Source organism: Balaenoptera physalus (genome assembly GCF_965194825.1).
Source record: "Balaenoptera physalus genome assembly, chromosome: 6".
NCBI classification, from domain to species: Eukaryota; Metazoa; Chordata; class Mammalia; order Artiodactyla; family Balaenopteridae; genus Balaenoptera; species Balaenoptera physalus.
In genome coordinates, this window is record NC_138885.1 from 21,681,129 (window position 1) to 21,696,869 (window position 15,741).

At 35.6% G+C, this 15,741-nt stretch overlaps 1 protein-coding gene across 2 annotated transcripts in view; it reads right to left on the reverse strand.

Moving 5' to 3' along the window:
* Positions 1–15,741, reverse strand: part of DARS1 (aspartyl-tRNA synthetase 1) — a 72,940-nt gene that overhangs the window by 30,495 nt on the left and 26,704 nt on the right. For both annotated transcript variants that reach the window (XM_082465908.1, XM_082465909.1), the window contains exons 5-7: positions 5,971–6,073; positions 2,960–3,040; positions 1,900–1,959 (exon numbers count right to left, since the gene is read on the reverse strand). In XM_082465908.1, the coding sequence (XP_082322034.1) occupies positions 1,900–1,959; positions 2,960–3,040; positions 5,971–6,073 (244 nt within the window). The remainder of the gene's footprint in view (positions 1–1,899; positions 1,960–2,959; positions 3,041–5,970; positions 6,074–15,741) is intronic.

Below are 15,741 nucleotides of genomic sequence, written 5' to 3' on the forward strand. Positions count from 1 at the left end.
TTATTTAAGTAAAGGAGGATGATATGGGCAAACATTAAGAAAGAGAGATGATAGAGGAAAACATAGGCAGAACACTCTATGACATAAATCACAGCAAGATCCTTTTTGACCCAGTTCCTAGAGAAATGGAAATAAAAACACAAATAAACAACTGGGACCTAATGAAACTTAAAAGCTTTTGCACAGCAAAGGAAACCATAAACAAGACAAAAAGACAACCCTCAGAATGGGAGAAAATATTTGCAAATGAAGCAACTGACAAAAGATTAATCTCCAAGATTTACAAGCAGCTCACGCAGCTCAATAACAAAAAAACAAACAACCCAATCCAAAAATAGGCAGAAGACCTAAATAGACATTTCTCCAAAGAAGATATACAGATTGCCAACAGACACATGAAAGAATGCTCAACATCATTAATCATTGGAGAAATGCAAATCAAAACTACAATGAGATATCATCTCACACCGGTCAGAATGGCCATCATCAAAAAATCTAGAAACAATAAATGCTGGAGAGGGTGTGGAGAAAAGGGAACACTCTTGCACTGTTGGTGGGAATGTAAATTGATACAGCCACTATGGAGAACAGTATGGAGGTTCCTTAAAAAACTAAAAATAGAACTACCATACGACCCAGCAATCCCACTACTGGGCATATACCCTGAGAAAACCATAATTCAAAAAGAGTCATGTACCAAAATGTTCATTGCAGCTCTATTTACAATAGCCAGGACATGGAAGCAACCTAAGTGTCCATCATCGGATGAATGGATAAAGAAGATGTGGCACATATATACAATGGAATATTACTCAGCCATAAAAAGAAATGAAATAGAGGTATTTGTAATGAGGTGGATGGAGTTAGAGTCCGTCATACAGAGTGAAGTAAGTCAGGAAGAGAAAAACAAATACAGTATGCTAACACATATATATGGAATCTAAGGAAAAAAAAAAAAAAAGGTCATGAAGAACCTAGTGGCAAGATGGGAATAAAGACACAGACCTACTAGAGAATGGACTTGAGGATATGGGGAGGGGGAGGGGTAAGATGTGACAGGGTGAGAGAGTGGCATGGACATATATACACTACCAAATGTAAAATAGAAAGCTAGTGGGAAGCAGCCGCATAGCACAGGGAGATCAGCTCAGTGCTTTGTGACCACCTAGAGGGGTGGGATAGGGAGGGTGGGAGGGAGGGAGATGCAAGAGGGAAGAGATATGGGAACATATGTATATGTATAACTGATTCACTTTGTTATAAAGCAGAAACTAACACACCATTGTAAAGCAATTATACTCCAATAAAGATGTTTAAAAAAAAAAAAAAAAAGAAAGAGAGATGACATTGGTTTTACTACAATGATGAAACCACTGAACTCTTTCACTTGCAACCAAACCAGAAAGGGAAACAGAAGACCTATGAGATTACTATATAAACCACCAAGGACAACTACTTCTTTGTTATTATTATTAACTCTGTGCTCAGATCAAATTCAAAGGGTTGAGGAATTAACTACTAATCTCCACCTGGTCGTTCTAAAATGTACACATAACTTCTTTCACAATTTTGTAGTGATATTAATGGTTATGTTTTCACTTGCTGACTACCTTGTTTGAAACAGGTACTACCTGGAAGCAAGACCATTTATTAGCTTCATGTTCCTTTGTCATTTTAACATGAAGCAAGTCAGTATATTGTGAACTATTACTCAACTGTCCTTGTTGCCTACAATTCTTTTTAGGGGAAGGGTCAGTCAGAAAGGTAAATTACTTCTTGCATTATCATATTGCATACAGGCAAATGCCGATTTTTTCTATAAACCTGAGTCAGGTATGGTATCCTTGCCCACCTTGATTTCAGCACAATCATGTCACTAAATAAACAAATGAGGCATACCCTAAGATCAATGACTCTGTTGTCTAATCTTGTATCTTGGTTAACAGTAGCTCTTCCTTCCTAAAAAAAAGATGAAAAAACAGATTTTACTAATTTTTTTAAGGACACAAACAACACTTGCAGAAGCCATGTTAATTTTTAAGTAAGAATAGGTGTGTTCATGTGTGTTCATGTTATACCCCCAAATCAAAGATCCAAGATACAAGAAGTGGAGCCAGAGAGAAGTTATTGTTAAAAGAAAGAGCTGGAAAGAAGAGAAATGAGAATGAAGTGAGGTTAATGCTTTTTTTCCACCTCGTGCCCCAAAACCCCTTGACTCATTACTGGGATATCAGAATAATTAACAACCGGCACCTTCACTGATCCCTGGATTTCACCTGCTGGTTGAAGAGTGAAAGAACAGATAAAAGCTGACATAGAACAGTGGTTCTCAAAGTACGTTCAGGGCACCAGTGAAGGTACCTGATACACTTTCAGGGAGTCTGTTACCTATTTTTCATAATAATACCTTTTCACTCTCATTTTTTCCTGACTATACTGAGAAATTTTCCAAAGGCTTCATGATGTGTGCTATCACAACAGAATGAATGTAGAGGCAGATATGAAAATCTAATTGTTGTGTATTGAACCAGATATTACCAACAATGTAGACATGTGACACAATGTCACTCTTGACACTAAATTATTTTTTGTTTTTGAAAATATTTTCATAAAATGTTACTGTTTTTATTATTTATATAGGAATACACACATAATCTAATTATATTATTTTTAATAATGTCATAAATATTAAAAATTTTGTTTTAACTTCTAATACTGTAAATATTGATAGGTATACCTACAAAAACAAAAGCTTGTGGGGTCAATTATTTTTAAGAATGTAAAGGAATCCTGAGACCAAAAAGTTTGAGAATTGTTAATGTAAGAGTACGTTTAAATAAAAATGAAGCTCAAATCAATTCATAGGTACCCTTCCTGCAAAAGTAGCACATCAAGTTTTCAACGTTTTGCAAACTAAACATACAGAGGAAACACATTATTTCAAAAGTGTAATTTTCACCTCTTCTCCTTCCACCTCAGGACGAACGGCATCGTCCAGCTGCAGGGGCAGGCGGGGTTCAGCTGAACTGATCACATAAATCTGAAAGTGAGAGATTACCAAAAATATCAAGAAACACACAAAAACTGTTATCTTTTGTTTAAAAAAAATCTACAGTTGACTTAACATGAGAAACAATGTTTGCATACATCTTTAACTGAAACTACTTGCTAAAATCAAAGATGGTACATGTTTTCTCATCTATAAAATGGGGATAATAATATTTCTTGTGTACATCCCTGGGTTGCTGGAATAGTCAAATGAGATAACATAGGTACAAATACTTTGTAAACTCTAAGGTGCATACCAATGTCTTAAATAAGTAATAACTGGAGTCGAGGGGTCTGGCTTAAGGCCTCTCTTTGTCACATAAAAGCTGTTGTTAGGCAAATCACTTTACCTAGCGATTCAACAGTCTTCTGTAAAATAAGGTCTGCGGTAAGAATCAAATGGAATAATGAATAAGAAAACACTTTGCATGTCTGAGGAGCCATTAACAAATAAGTTATTATAATTGTTAACAGCATCTGGCCATTTCTACCACTAGGACCAAAGTCAGCTCAATTCTGCTGTACCTCTCTTTCCTTTCCTCATTCGTTTTCTAAATATCCCTCACTGCTTTCTTTCATCAAGTATGTTATAGCTCATTTCCTGCTGCTCTCCTGGTTGGGAGCTGCTGTAGAATGTGTTCCTTTATGGTGTTAAAATCTCTCAATATTCACTCACACTAACTGCACATTTTAGTGCTAAAAAGCAGTTAGGTCATAAAGAATGAGCTTGGGTTTTTTTAGCCACTCTTAAAAAAACATGTTACCCTATTAGCTATTCCCAACTATGCCTGGAAAACCTGCTAAAGCGCAAGAGGGAAACAGACCTTATTTAGTTAATTCCAGAAAGGAAATTATTCTTCCAGTTGGTAAATCACATTTAGCATTCAGCTCAGACACTTCAAGAAAAAGTATCAGAATGATACTCCAGTCCTCTTCATAGCATTAAAATAGAATTATTTGTCACCACCCCCCTATACCCAAGTTGTCATGCTTCCCTTTGAGGAGTTAACAGAAACTTGATCTCCAATGCAAAGTTGGAGAACTGGACAGCTACCTCTTTCATTTTTCTAACTACTAGAAATTCATCATCTCCTTCATTAGGTCGTGAACGCTTTCATTCCCAGAACTTCACATAGTGCTTGGCACAAAGTATACACTCAGTAACTGCTGGCTGAATAAATAAATGATAAAAAAGAGTCACTGCTTATTATAAAATTCTATTTAGTATACAGTATTTTATGCTTTGTGAGATACTTTATTTTCATTCAGGCAAAATTTGTGGGTAAGCTCTTTAGGCTTTATATTTAATGTTTATTAAGGTTGAACCAAATACTAGATAATTAGAATATTTAAAAAATACACTTACTTGCTCTACTCACTAAAATCTTATTTATTCAAGTGTTGAAAAACATGTTATTCGAAGATAGGGTCTTTTTTTTTTTTTTTTTTTTTGGTCAGCACACCTTTACGTCAGTTTGCCTTTACTAGGATGCAGACTTCCTGGTGGGTTAGTTTGAAATAAGACTTACACAAAGAGAACAAAGTAATTTGGCAAGTTAGGTCAGTAAAAAATACAAGATTTTCTAAGTCTTGAAGAGTTCCATGACAGTCAATTTCAATTAAATACAACCTTACTCCCAAATTACTGTGTATGGATGAATCTGTCTTTCTGCATCTGTCTGTCTGTTCTATCCCATATATGCGTGCGCGCTCACGCACGCGCTTACACACACACACACACACACACACAGGGGTAAGGATGGGAAAGGACTACTGCGTAAGAGAAATTCAATTATGAATATTGTAGATATAAACTAGACCTGGATCTGAGACTGCAGGTTCAAAATTGCAGGATTATTTCAATAGTATTAAATACATGTGAGTTCACTTATAAGATTTTAAAAGTCAATGATGGTGAGCATTTTTAGTTTTTATGTCTAAGAAAATTATGTGGGATAAATCTTGTATGAAAAAGTTATTGCTGGAATGTAAGTCCAATATAGTATTGTCTCTTGACTTCTTTATACTGTAAAATATTAGAAATACAATGATTATAAGGAAATATAATGATTAAGAGTTAGTATAACTAACCAACCTTCAGAAGTACATCATTAAAAGAAAGTTCACAGCAAAATAGGTTCATAATAGTGAATAAAGCTTTTTAGATGTGTTTTATACTTTTCCATATGTGACTATGGTAGATGTACCATGTCAACAAGCCTGGGCAAGCCTGCTGGATGAGGAGAGGCCACGGGGAGATGTCCCAGAAATATCAGTGACCCCAGGCAATGTCATGTGGCGCAGATGAACCATCCCAGATAGGCTGACCCTCATTCCCAAACTGCACAGAATCATGAGCAAATAAATGTTTTTATTGTTTTAAGTCACTAAGTATTGAGGTGGTTTGTTATATAACAAAAGCTAATTGAGTTAGTAATCAATTTATAAATCTCAATATTTTATATCAACTCTAATTATTAAGAACATATAGGGATTTCCCTGGTGGTGCAGTGATTAAGAATCCTCCTGCCAAAGCAGGGGACACGGGTTCAAGTCCTGGTCCGGGAAGATCCCACATGCCGCGTAGCAACTAAGCCCGTGTGCCACAACTACTGAGCCTGCACTCTAGAGCCCGCAAGCCACAACTACTGAGCCCGCGTGCCACAACTACTGAAGCCTGCACGCCTAGACTAGAGCCCGTGCTCCACAACAAGAGAAGCCCCCGCAATAAGAAGCCCGTGTACCGCAACGAAGAATAGCCCCCGCTCACCACAACTAGAGAAAGCCTGCGCACAGCAACGAAAACCCAATGCAGCCAAAAATTAATTAAAAAAAAAAAAGAACATATAGACTTGATGTGACTAGTGATAAGAACTAGTTCATCTATTTCTGTATACAATTTTATATTTTGAAAAAAATTACCTTTTGAACATGTAACTCTACATCTTGCTGTGTACAGCTTCCAATTTTCTGATTCACTTTTCTCACAACACCTTCCACATCTATGATGCTCTCTTTGTTAATGCTGTGGAAAGAAAAAAATGTCCAACTTTAATCATCTCATCAGAGGTGTCAGAATTCATTTGGTGTTGCAACAGTAAAGCTGAATATATTAAACTCTTCTTTAACATAGTAAGCCACTTGAGATAAAGCCAGTCTCTTTAACCTATTTACAATAAGCTACTATGTAGCACACCTTGTGAGATTTCCTGAGATGATTTTCCAGATTCCATAATTTAGTTACCATGTATAAAATACTCTAGACATCAGAGGTAACAGGACCAACACTGAACTGTGAAAAAGGTCTTTCAATTATTATTTTATTTTATTTTTATTTTAATATTTATTTATTTTATTTGGCTGCGCCAGGTCTTAGATGCAGCACGCAGGATCTTCGTTGCCATGTGTGGGATCTTAGTTGTGGCATGTAGACTCTTAGTTGCTGCATGCAGACTCTTAGTTGCGGCATGCATGCGGGATCTAGTTCCCTGACCAGGGAACGAACCCAGGCCCCCTGCATTGGGAGCTTGGAGTCTTAACTGCTGGACCACCAGGGAAGTCCTCAATTATTTATTAAAGAACATTTCCCTGCCTATAGTTGAAATTTACTAAGATCAGCATTTCCTATAAGGAGAAACACTGGCTTCAGTAAATGCAATTACCGGTATGTAATGGAATTAAATAATAGAAGAAGGTCAACTGAAAAGATTTCAAGGTAATAAGAGGACATTAGGGTGCTGCAATTAAATCCTCATTGCCTATAGTTTCTGAGTACACACTGTCATTGGATTTGTGACAGATAGCCTATTGGATTGTGTAATTCTATTTAAGAATATCTATATGAAGCTTAATATATACTAAGAATAAAATAAATGCATCTCCTGACCAGTTTTTCTACAACAAACTTGAATTTTGAACACCAGACATTCAAATTCTGAGATAATTCATTACTTGTGTCATAGTACATTTGTGGAAAAGGATAAGATTTAACTTTCAGATCTTGGAGAGTGATGTCGGTATGATGGCAGCTCAATTGGCCTAACCCCATGTAAAACTATTAATTAAAACTCGCAGGGACTTCCCTGGTGGCACAGTGGTTAAGAATCCGCCTGCCAATGCAGGGGACACGGGTTCGAGCCCTGGTCCGGGAAGTCCCACATGCCACGGAGCAACTAAGCCCGTGTGCCACAAATACTGAGCCTGTGTGCCATGACTAATGAAGCTCATGCGCCTAGAGCCTGGGCTCTGCAACAAGAGAAGCCACCGCAATGAGAAGCCTGCGCACTGCAACGAAGACCCAACGCAGCCATAAATAAACAAACAAATAAATAAATTTATTAAAAAAAAAAACCTCTCAGGTGGTAAGTGGAGCTGTAGAAGTGAGTTGAAAAGAGAAGGAAGGAAGAAAAATGCCAAAGTGACAACTGGGAGAGAGTGGATTTCCTGCGGCAGCTGGCATAACAGAAAGGGCAAAAATGGATTAGGAAAATCTGTCCTGGACGCCCTGTTTATCTGCTGTCATAAGCCCCAGTTAACTTTTGTGTTATGGTCTCATGGCTCAAGTCCCTACTTAAAATCCTGCAAGATGGATGACCAGAATCTAAACAAAGCAAAGCAACAACAAGATATAACTTTCCTAAGAAAAAGTCTATTCATTCTGATAAGGAACTGGGTCCTTAGTAGTTGTGGTGCGATTTGACAAGATTCCAGAAATCTAACAATACTTATTTTACACAGGAGAACACTACAATCCATTTCAACAAACATTTGGGTTGTTAAAGGATCATAATGAAGATAATAGGTGAAATATGGTAAAATAAGACAGAAAAATTTTCACTTTGCTACACTGCCTGGAGTTCTATGTCTGTTACCAACTACCTTAAAAAATAAAAATCAACAGTACACATATCTCTTGCACTCTCATAAATCTTCTGCACTAGACCTATCACCTAATATCTAGCTAAAAATCTTGTGTACTGAAGAAACTCAAAATTTATTATGGTAAAAGAGGTGGTTGGTGAACTAAAATAAGACTCCTCTGAGACATGAGGGGATCAAGAGGCTTCAGTTTATTGATAAAAGGGCCTTCTAACACTGGGAATCTGGGGTCGTTGAATCTTTCTTCAATATGACTGCCACCTACCATTGCTTCATCTGTTTGCATGGGTAAGCTTGATATCTGAGTATATAATTCAGACCTTGTGAGAATTCTGTGCTTATCTCACATGTTTCTATGAGGAAGGTTTTCTCTTCCTTACTGATCAGTGTATTGCTTCATGGAGTAACCTGACCTGCCCCTACTAGAGCCCCACCCTGAGACAGTCTGGCTATGTCCCTGACCCACTTGGTTCTCTTACCTCACCCCCCTGGACTCCCTATTAAGAGGCCTTCCATTATCAGGAAGTTTTCTTCAAGCCAACTTCACGTTAAACACATATCTACTCTTAAGGACTGAGCACTAAGCAAGTGTCCTTCCAAAAAGCTGGAATGTGGTCAAATACACTGCCCAAGGCTAGCTAACAGTCCAATCAAAGAAAACAAAATTTTCTTTTCTTCCTCTCTCAAAAGTAACCAGATGATGCCTTTTATCCAGAACCTGAAACTTGAAACTAAGACTACCTTTAGTTCATTAATTCAATATTATGTGCCAAAATACTTGATCAGCTAGACTAAAAAACTACCACTAGTTTAAACATTGTTTCCCGTACTAAACAACTCACAAAAGAACTTCTGAAAACCTGACATATTTCTAAGCTAGGGCCAAAGCTAAACTTCTGCTATCACAAATTGCTTTACTGGATAAATCAGAAAGAAGGTAGGATTAACTAGATATAGAAGATTCCTATAATTAATTTTTTTGCCCTTCCAATCTCAGTATTTCTCCGTATTATTTCTAGCAGCTATATACTATTAATAGAATAGCAGACTTAGATCTTGGTAAAATAATTTAGTTCTAATATCTCTATCTCTGTATCCTCATCTATATCTATCTATCCCTATTGTTGATGTGAATGAATTCAGGAAAAAAAACATTAAAACAAAATTAAAAAGAGTCAAATTTATGAAAAAGGTTCAGACTAGAACTTGTTAGTTAAAACTAGTAAAAGATTATGTGGGCTTTATGTGTATATGTGTGTGTATAATTAGACTCAATACAAGAGGTATTGGAATACTTGAATAAGCCAACTGCCAATAGAAGGATAAAATTCCACTTTGTAGAAAAAGTCTAACATGATTTTAACTGACACTGTGTGTTAAGATGGCTTAATACTATATTGTGTATAGACTACAGCTTGACTGCTGCCATAAAAAGATCCTATTAAAGTCTGCTTTACATTTTGAAACTAATATGTCACTATGTCTTGTTATGTCTAACAGGCAACTAAAAGCCTTCGGTTTTTACAGACGATATGGCAGGAAAAAAAAAAAATCCATGGTGGAAGCTCCTGGGAGCTTCCTGGGAACTACTTTATAGTAGGAGAAATGGATGAAGTAAATTAAACATATCTTTTCAAGAGCTGAGTCAGCTATTTTTATTACTGCCAACACCTCCCAAAACACACTGTCACAGCGTTTTTTTACACCTCTTTCATTCTCCAACCACCCTTTTACCCCCTGCATATAAGGAATCACTCTACAAATAAAATTAGTAGAGCCTTGATATTAAAAATGCCTTAATAAGCACAAAAGATTTTATGTCATCTATTAGGAACTGTCAACCGTTCAATTTCATTTGTTTACTTTGAACGTAAACTGCCTTTAGGGAAAAAAAAATTGTAAAAATCACCATTCTTTATATAAAGTATATTATAAAAATATTTTGAGTGGGCTATCAAGTTTGTGGGCTTTTTCAATTTTTAAACAAATGATATAATGTATGAATTACTGAAGCAATTATAAAACACGCAACTTGGGGAAAAAAACAAACAGTACTCAGTTATCTGAAGGAATAAAATACCATCTTTCCAACACGAGTGCCATACGGTTTACTATTTAGGGCCTCCCTAATAACCACAGGGATACTTCTGTTATCTGTAGTTCTATCAATCTTGATTGTAAGTTTTCATGTCTATATTACATAAGAAGCAACAAACTAAAAAATAGTTTGTTGGAACTATTAGAAGTAGGCACAACTGTTATATTAAGTAACAGTTGACTGCTGAAGGATATATATTAAAAAACAAAGCAAAACAAACAAAAACATGAAAGTGGCAAACAACCCATTATAATCTAGCACAGTAATAGACGTTCACAATAGTGGCCTTGTGTCATTAAGAAAAAGGAAGAATGTAAAAAAACAGGCTTCAAAGATTCTGTTAAAGTTGTCAAAATAGTTTCAGTACTTGAAGACTTCATAGTCTAAAATAATGCACTACTGAGTACTGCCTTATTCTTTAATGTCGTATATCATCACATACACACTGCAAACCTACAGTGGGTATTATGCACTGTAAAGAGATTTAAAAAAAACAGATACACAAAATTTGACTATGAAACATTAGGGTTGATTTCTTATCAAATACAGCAGAATTTATCTGTTTCTTATCAAATACAGCAGAATTTATCCAATACTGGCCTCTTCAAATTGACTACTCAAGGTAAGAACGTAGGGGTTATAAACACATTTCAAAATCAGCACTGCCTAAAACAATCTTAAAACAACTTATCTGGAATTACTTCTTGGTTTTGTCACACAAATCAGTTTTTGGGGGGCAAATCTCACTTATACCTATTGTTTACTATCCTTCAGAAATGCTGAAGATCATGACAGAACTCTAGGTGGGAGAGAAGAAGAGACAAAAAAAAAAACCCAAAAAACTAAATGAATGGCATTAGAGGTCCAAGGAAGTAACATGTTTCAAAAAGGAGAGAATATTTAAATATATAAACTATAGGGTTAATAGATAGACATTAACCTCATATATAGGCTTAATAATGATAGCTATAGATAGTTAATATATCAACTATAGGGCCGAGCAGCTATCTACAAACATTTTTGATAATTTGATTTACTTTACCAGTAAAAAAAATGGGGAGTATGCACCTCAATATGTATATATTTTATTTATTTTAAAATTATATACATGTAATACTAAATGTAAATATTACCTTTAGGCAAATATAAACTTGGGGAGAGATTCATAATGAGCAATAATGATCCATGATTAGCAACAGCAAATCCATACTTCACACAGTTTTCCTGATAATTTCTATCTAGCTAGGGGAGTACTGAAATCTTGTCAGATCTAATTGGATTATCATTGAAACAACACCACCACCACCACCACTTCATAACATGGCTGATACAAAGATCCCACACTGTAAGTGTCAGAGTTAACCTTTTCTTGTTGCGTGTATGTTTTAAGTTTTATCTTCATTCTATAGTCTCTTGATAGAAATCCTTTGTCCATTTTCTGAGGGTCAGTCTGTTATTTTAATAAATATAAATAAATATAATCCCCCCAACCAGTTAGCCAGGCACAGTAAACTTCAATTGGCTACAGTATGCTGAAAGTGAACCAGAGGGTTGGGGTACCAGTGTTAGCTCCTTTGTGTTACTGGAATCCTGCAGTCTTCCTTCAGAGGCCTCACATGCTATAGGTGACATGTGACCTTCTGAGATGCAATCCAAGTGATAGGCCCAGTGTTTATCTATAAATTAACTATTAGAAAAACTCAGATTTTTTCTTACACTTTTAGATCAAAAAGAAAGGAAGGAAAGGAAAGAAATAGAAGTTTGATTATTTTCCTTCCTTCAGTGGGTAATCTTGAGCAAATCACACTTTGGAGAACACTGGGATAGGGCATAAGAATCACAATGACTGAGAAAAGGCTGTTGGTGTGGGTAGCTATAGGTGAAAAGGAATTTAACAGTATGGGACTCTAGTCAAAGAGGTCACCATCTTGCATATAAATGGTGGAGAAATAGATCTGGGAAAGAAGTACTTCATCTATTTTTTTGTCACTGGGTCCCAGTGTGAGGTTCTGACTCTGACAAGTCCTCTTGGAGAACAAAGAATAATCACCCCCAATTCACACTACCCCTCACCAGTGACGGACGGAAAATGGCAAGGTTTGCTCTTATATTTTTAAGTTATTTTTTAAACAGTGTTTTCTAAACATTATTTCAAAAACTTATTTTTTTATTGTAAAAGAGTATACTTTATTGTTAACAATTCCAATGTTAAATAACGTGTAAATTTAAAATTTTAAGTTCCCCATCATATACCCAACCCCCTCTTCCTATAATCACTGTTTACTACACTCCTCCACATTTTTTCTCATTTGCAAAAAATATGGAATGCATCATAAATTTTGTGTCATTCTGCTACATTAGTTTTGTTCATGTTCTCCGTATTTAAGGTTGAAGAAGCAGTTTTATTTTTACAGCTCAAATGAAATTGATCTTAATATATACAAATACCTAAAGTATTATTACTCCCATGTCACTCTGGCAATTTCCTTTTATGTTCCAGTTCCTGTGTGAAGTGCTTTATGCATATATCATCTCACTTAAACCTCACAAAGGCCTACAAGGTAGGTGCTACTAACAATTTATAGTTGAAAAACTGAGACTCTGAAAGGTCAAGTAATTAGGCCGAGATCACACAGCTAGTAAGATCATGTACTGATTACTGCACTCGACAGTTCTGTTACAGACTCACAAATTAGCACCAAATTTTAAATACTCCAGAATGCAACATCAGCACACTTTGAAATAATGCATTCTCATTTTTAGAAGCTCATGAGCTGCCAGATTCCTTTATAGCTTATGTGAAAGAAACTGAAAATAACAGGCCCTTCACAAATAGTTTTCAAAATGCCCAAGAATCATACTGCTTTCTCCGGTAACGCTGATGTATCTTGATGTTCTGTTGTTGCCAGCCTCAACATATATACATCAGAATCTTTGTATAAAAGAGAATAAAGTTATTACTTAAAGTTATATTTAAGAAGAATTAATCCCATAAACTAGGAACTTTTTTTTTTTAAACTAGGAACTTTTGACACCAGATTTTAGACCTACTTTTAAAGCACATATTAATCAAAGTTTTCAATACAAATGTTGAACTGGACAGGGCCAATATAGGAGTTCTGTTTCTGATCCAATAGATAAGTACCTCATTCCAACAAAGAGGTATAAACTATCTAGGTACAGTTGTTCAAAGAGCTGCAATCCAGAACACTATAATAACCTCGCCTATGTTCACCAACTTATCCACATGATGCTCAAGGGGTACCCAAATGCCCACCACCCTCTGGGCCTCAATTGTGGATGATATATACATATACTTCCATCATAGGACCTGTAACATGCCTCTGCATGCAGTTGTTTGTTTATTTTTTGTCCTGTCCCCAAATTAAGTTCCTTATGTGATATACAAAGTCACTGAATACCCGAGCCTAGCAGAGTGTCTAGACTGGAGCAGGTGCTAATAAAAGTTTTCTAAATCAATGAACCTTCTTCTGAGTATTATTTTGATGTTTACAGTTCTAAAAATTAACGTGCAAACTGAAAATTTAACCTACCAAGTAAGTAAAATAGTTATTTTCAGGTGAAAGATCTAGAAAGGAAAGAAAATAAACTTGTATGTAGCTAGGTGACTCATTAGAGAATGAGAAACATACTTGTGACTCACAAGCTACCAATAAATAACCTAACCACAATGACTAATATGGAGAAAAAAAAAAACATACATATACAAATATTAAAGCCTGAATAAGCCTTTTATTCAGAATCCGAACATCACTATGCTAGGGGTGGGAGGTGTTACATAAGCATGAATAGCAAAATTCAGTTTTTAACACCTGCTCTTCAAATGAACTGTAGCCTTTTACAACGCTTTAATTTTAAACTTAAAAACCTGCATTTACATTCACTACAGTGAATACAGTTTACATTCACTACAGTCCTTAATAACAGTCAATACAAAAAGGCCTACAGGGCCACCTTTAAAAAAACTTGTCTTTTCAAGGCTCAACCATAACTAACACAAACTACTCTGCTCATTATTTTTAAATGGCACTAAATAAACAATAATTTTAAAAGGAAAAAAGGGATGACTTCTTGCCTCAGCTCAAACACCAGCTACTAAACATTAGAACATTAATGTCAACATAAGATGGGGATCCAGAAACACTGGCCTGGATAGGTATCCCATCTTCCTGCTTCCAGACAAATTTCATTTAAAGACCTCAAACCATTTCAGATACACAATTAAGAATCCGTTCTTAAAGATCTCTAGGGAATGAGATGTGCCAACCTTCCCATGTAACTCATTTAGTTGTTTCATTTCTGTATGCATTTAACCATGAGAAAATTGATCTTTCCAACAAATTGATTAAAATAATGTGTTGAAGAGTCCTGTGGCACTTAAATCCAATTAGTGAGTCAACTTTTCGGATTAGTATTTTGATGAATTGGATATTCCTAGGAAAGATAATTTGGGGAAAATTGACCCCATATTAAGCTTTAGTGTCGCTCTTAAGGAAAATACTAAAAAGCTAGAAACTGCTAGTGGTACAATCTAGTCAGTAAGGTAAAGATAAATACCTCAGATTTAATATCTAAAGTAAATGCTAAGATAGTTATCTATTTAAGATATTAAAAGTGACCTCATAGTTTGCCTCTTAAATGATTAGGAAACCCCAGCTGGAACTATCTGATTTGATATTTTTAATATGGAGTCCTTGCTTTTTTCCACCTGGTATATGGCCAGAGGGAATAGAGTTAAATGTAGGGCCTCATGGAATTAACACATAAATACCATTATTTCTCCCACTTTTTTGTGTAGGAGTTCACATGTTTTAAATGTCCAGTCTGTTTGGGTTGCCCTTCAAGACGGAAATACCTTGAGAATAAATAAACAGTCCTTGGGCACTCCCCTAGCACTAAAGATAATTACAAGCATTTAATATAAAAAAAGATCTAAGACAGAATGAAAATTAAATGAGGATTAGAAATGGCCTTTTCCTCACGAACGTATTTCTAGCTATGCTGTTTTCCAAACCAAAGATTCTAGCAGAATGGTTAGTTGGCTTACTAACTAAACTGCTAGCCTCCCAAAGTGAATGTGTTACTAAATATTCATTTGAATTATCTCATGTTTCACTGATCCTCAAATTTCTAAAGTAAGCTAAAAACATCTATAAGTAAGAATTTTTGCTTTATTTAATAATAGAAGCCACTAGCATTTATATGTTGCTGTTCATATGCTGTTTTTAATCATAATAGAAGGCTGATAATATATTAAGCAATGAAACTCACAGAATTTTCCAAATTTTTATTTTCTTATTATAATTATACTCAGAAACTACGGGATAAAGAGGAATGAGATCCTGAAGAGTTCAGTGAAACAATGAAAAGAGGCGGCCTATAAACCTCTATTTTCATTACAAAAGTGGAATATATTCTACTGGGCCCAGCTGAGGAATAAAAATCACCTGTTCTGCCACAAATACACAATACACTCTTTAAGCTTGGTGTTAGATTATGGGATCAAGAGTATATGGGGCAGGGAGTTAGTAGGGCATCTGCAGGGCAAAAGAAACAAAGAGACAGAGAATAGTGGATAAGGATGCAGTGAGAGTAGTTGTAGGAATGGAACTGGCGTTGTGTGAGGTCAAAAGGGGACAGAAAAAACTAGGAGAAAATGGGGAGATTGATAAAAAAAACTACAAGTATTGATGAGG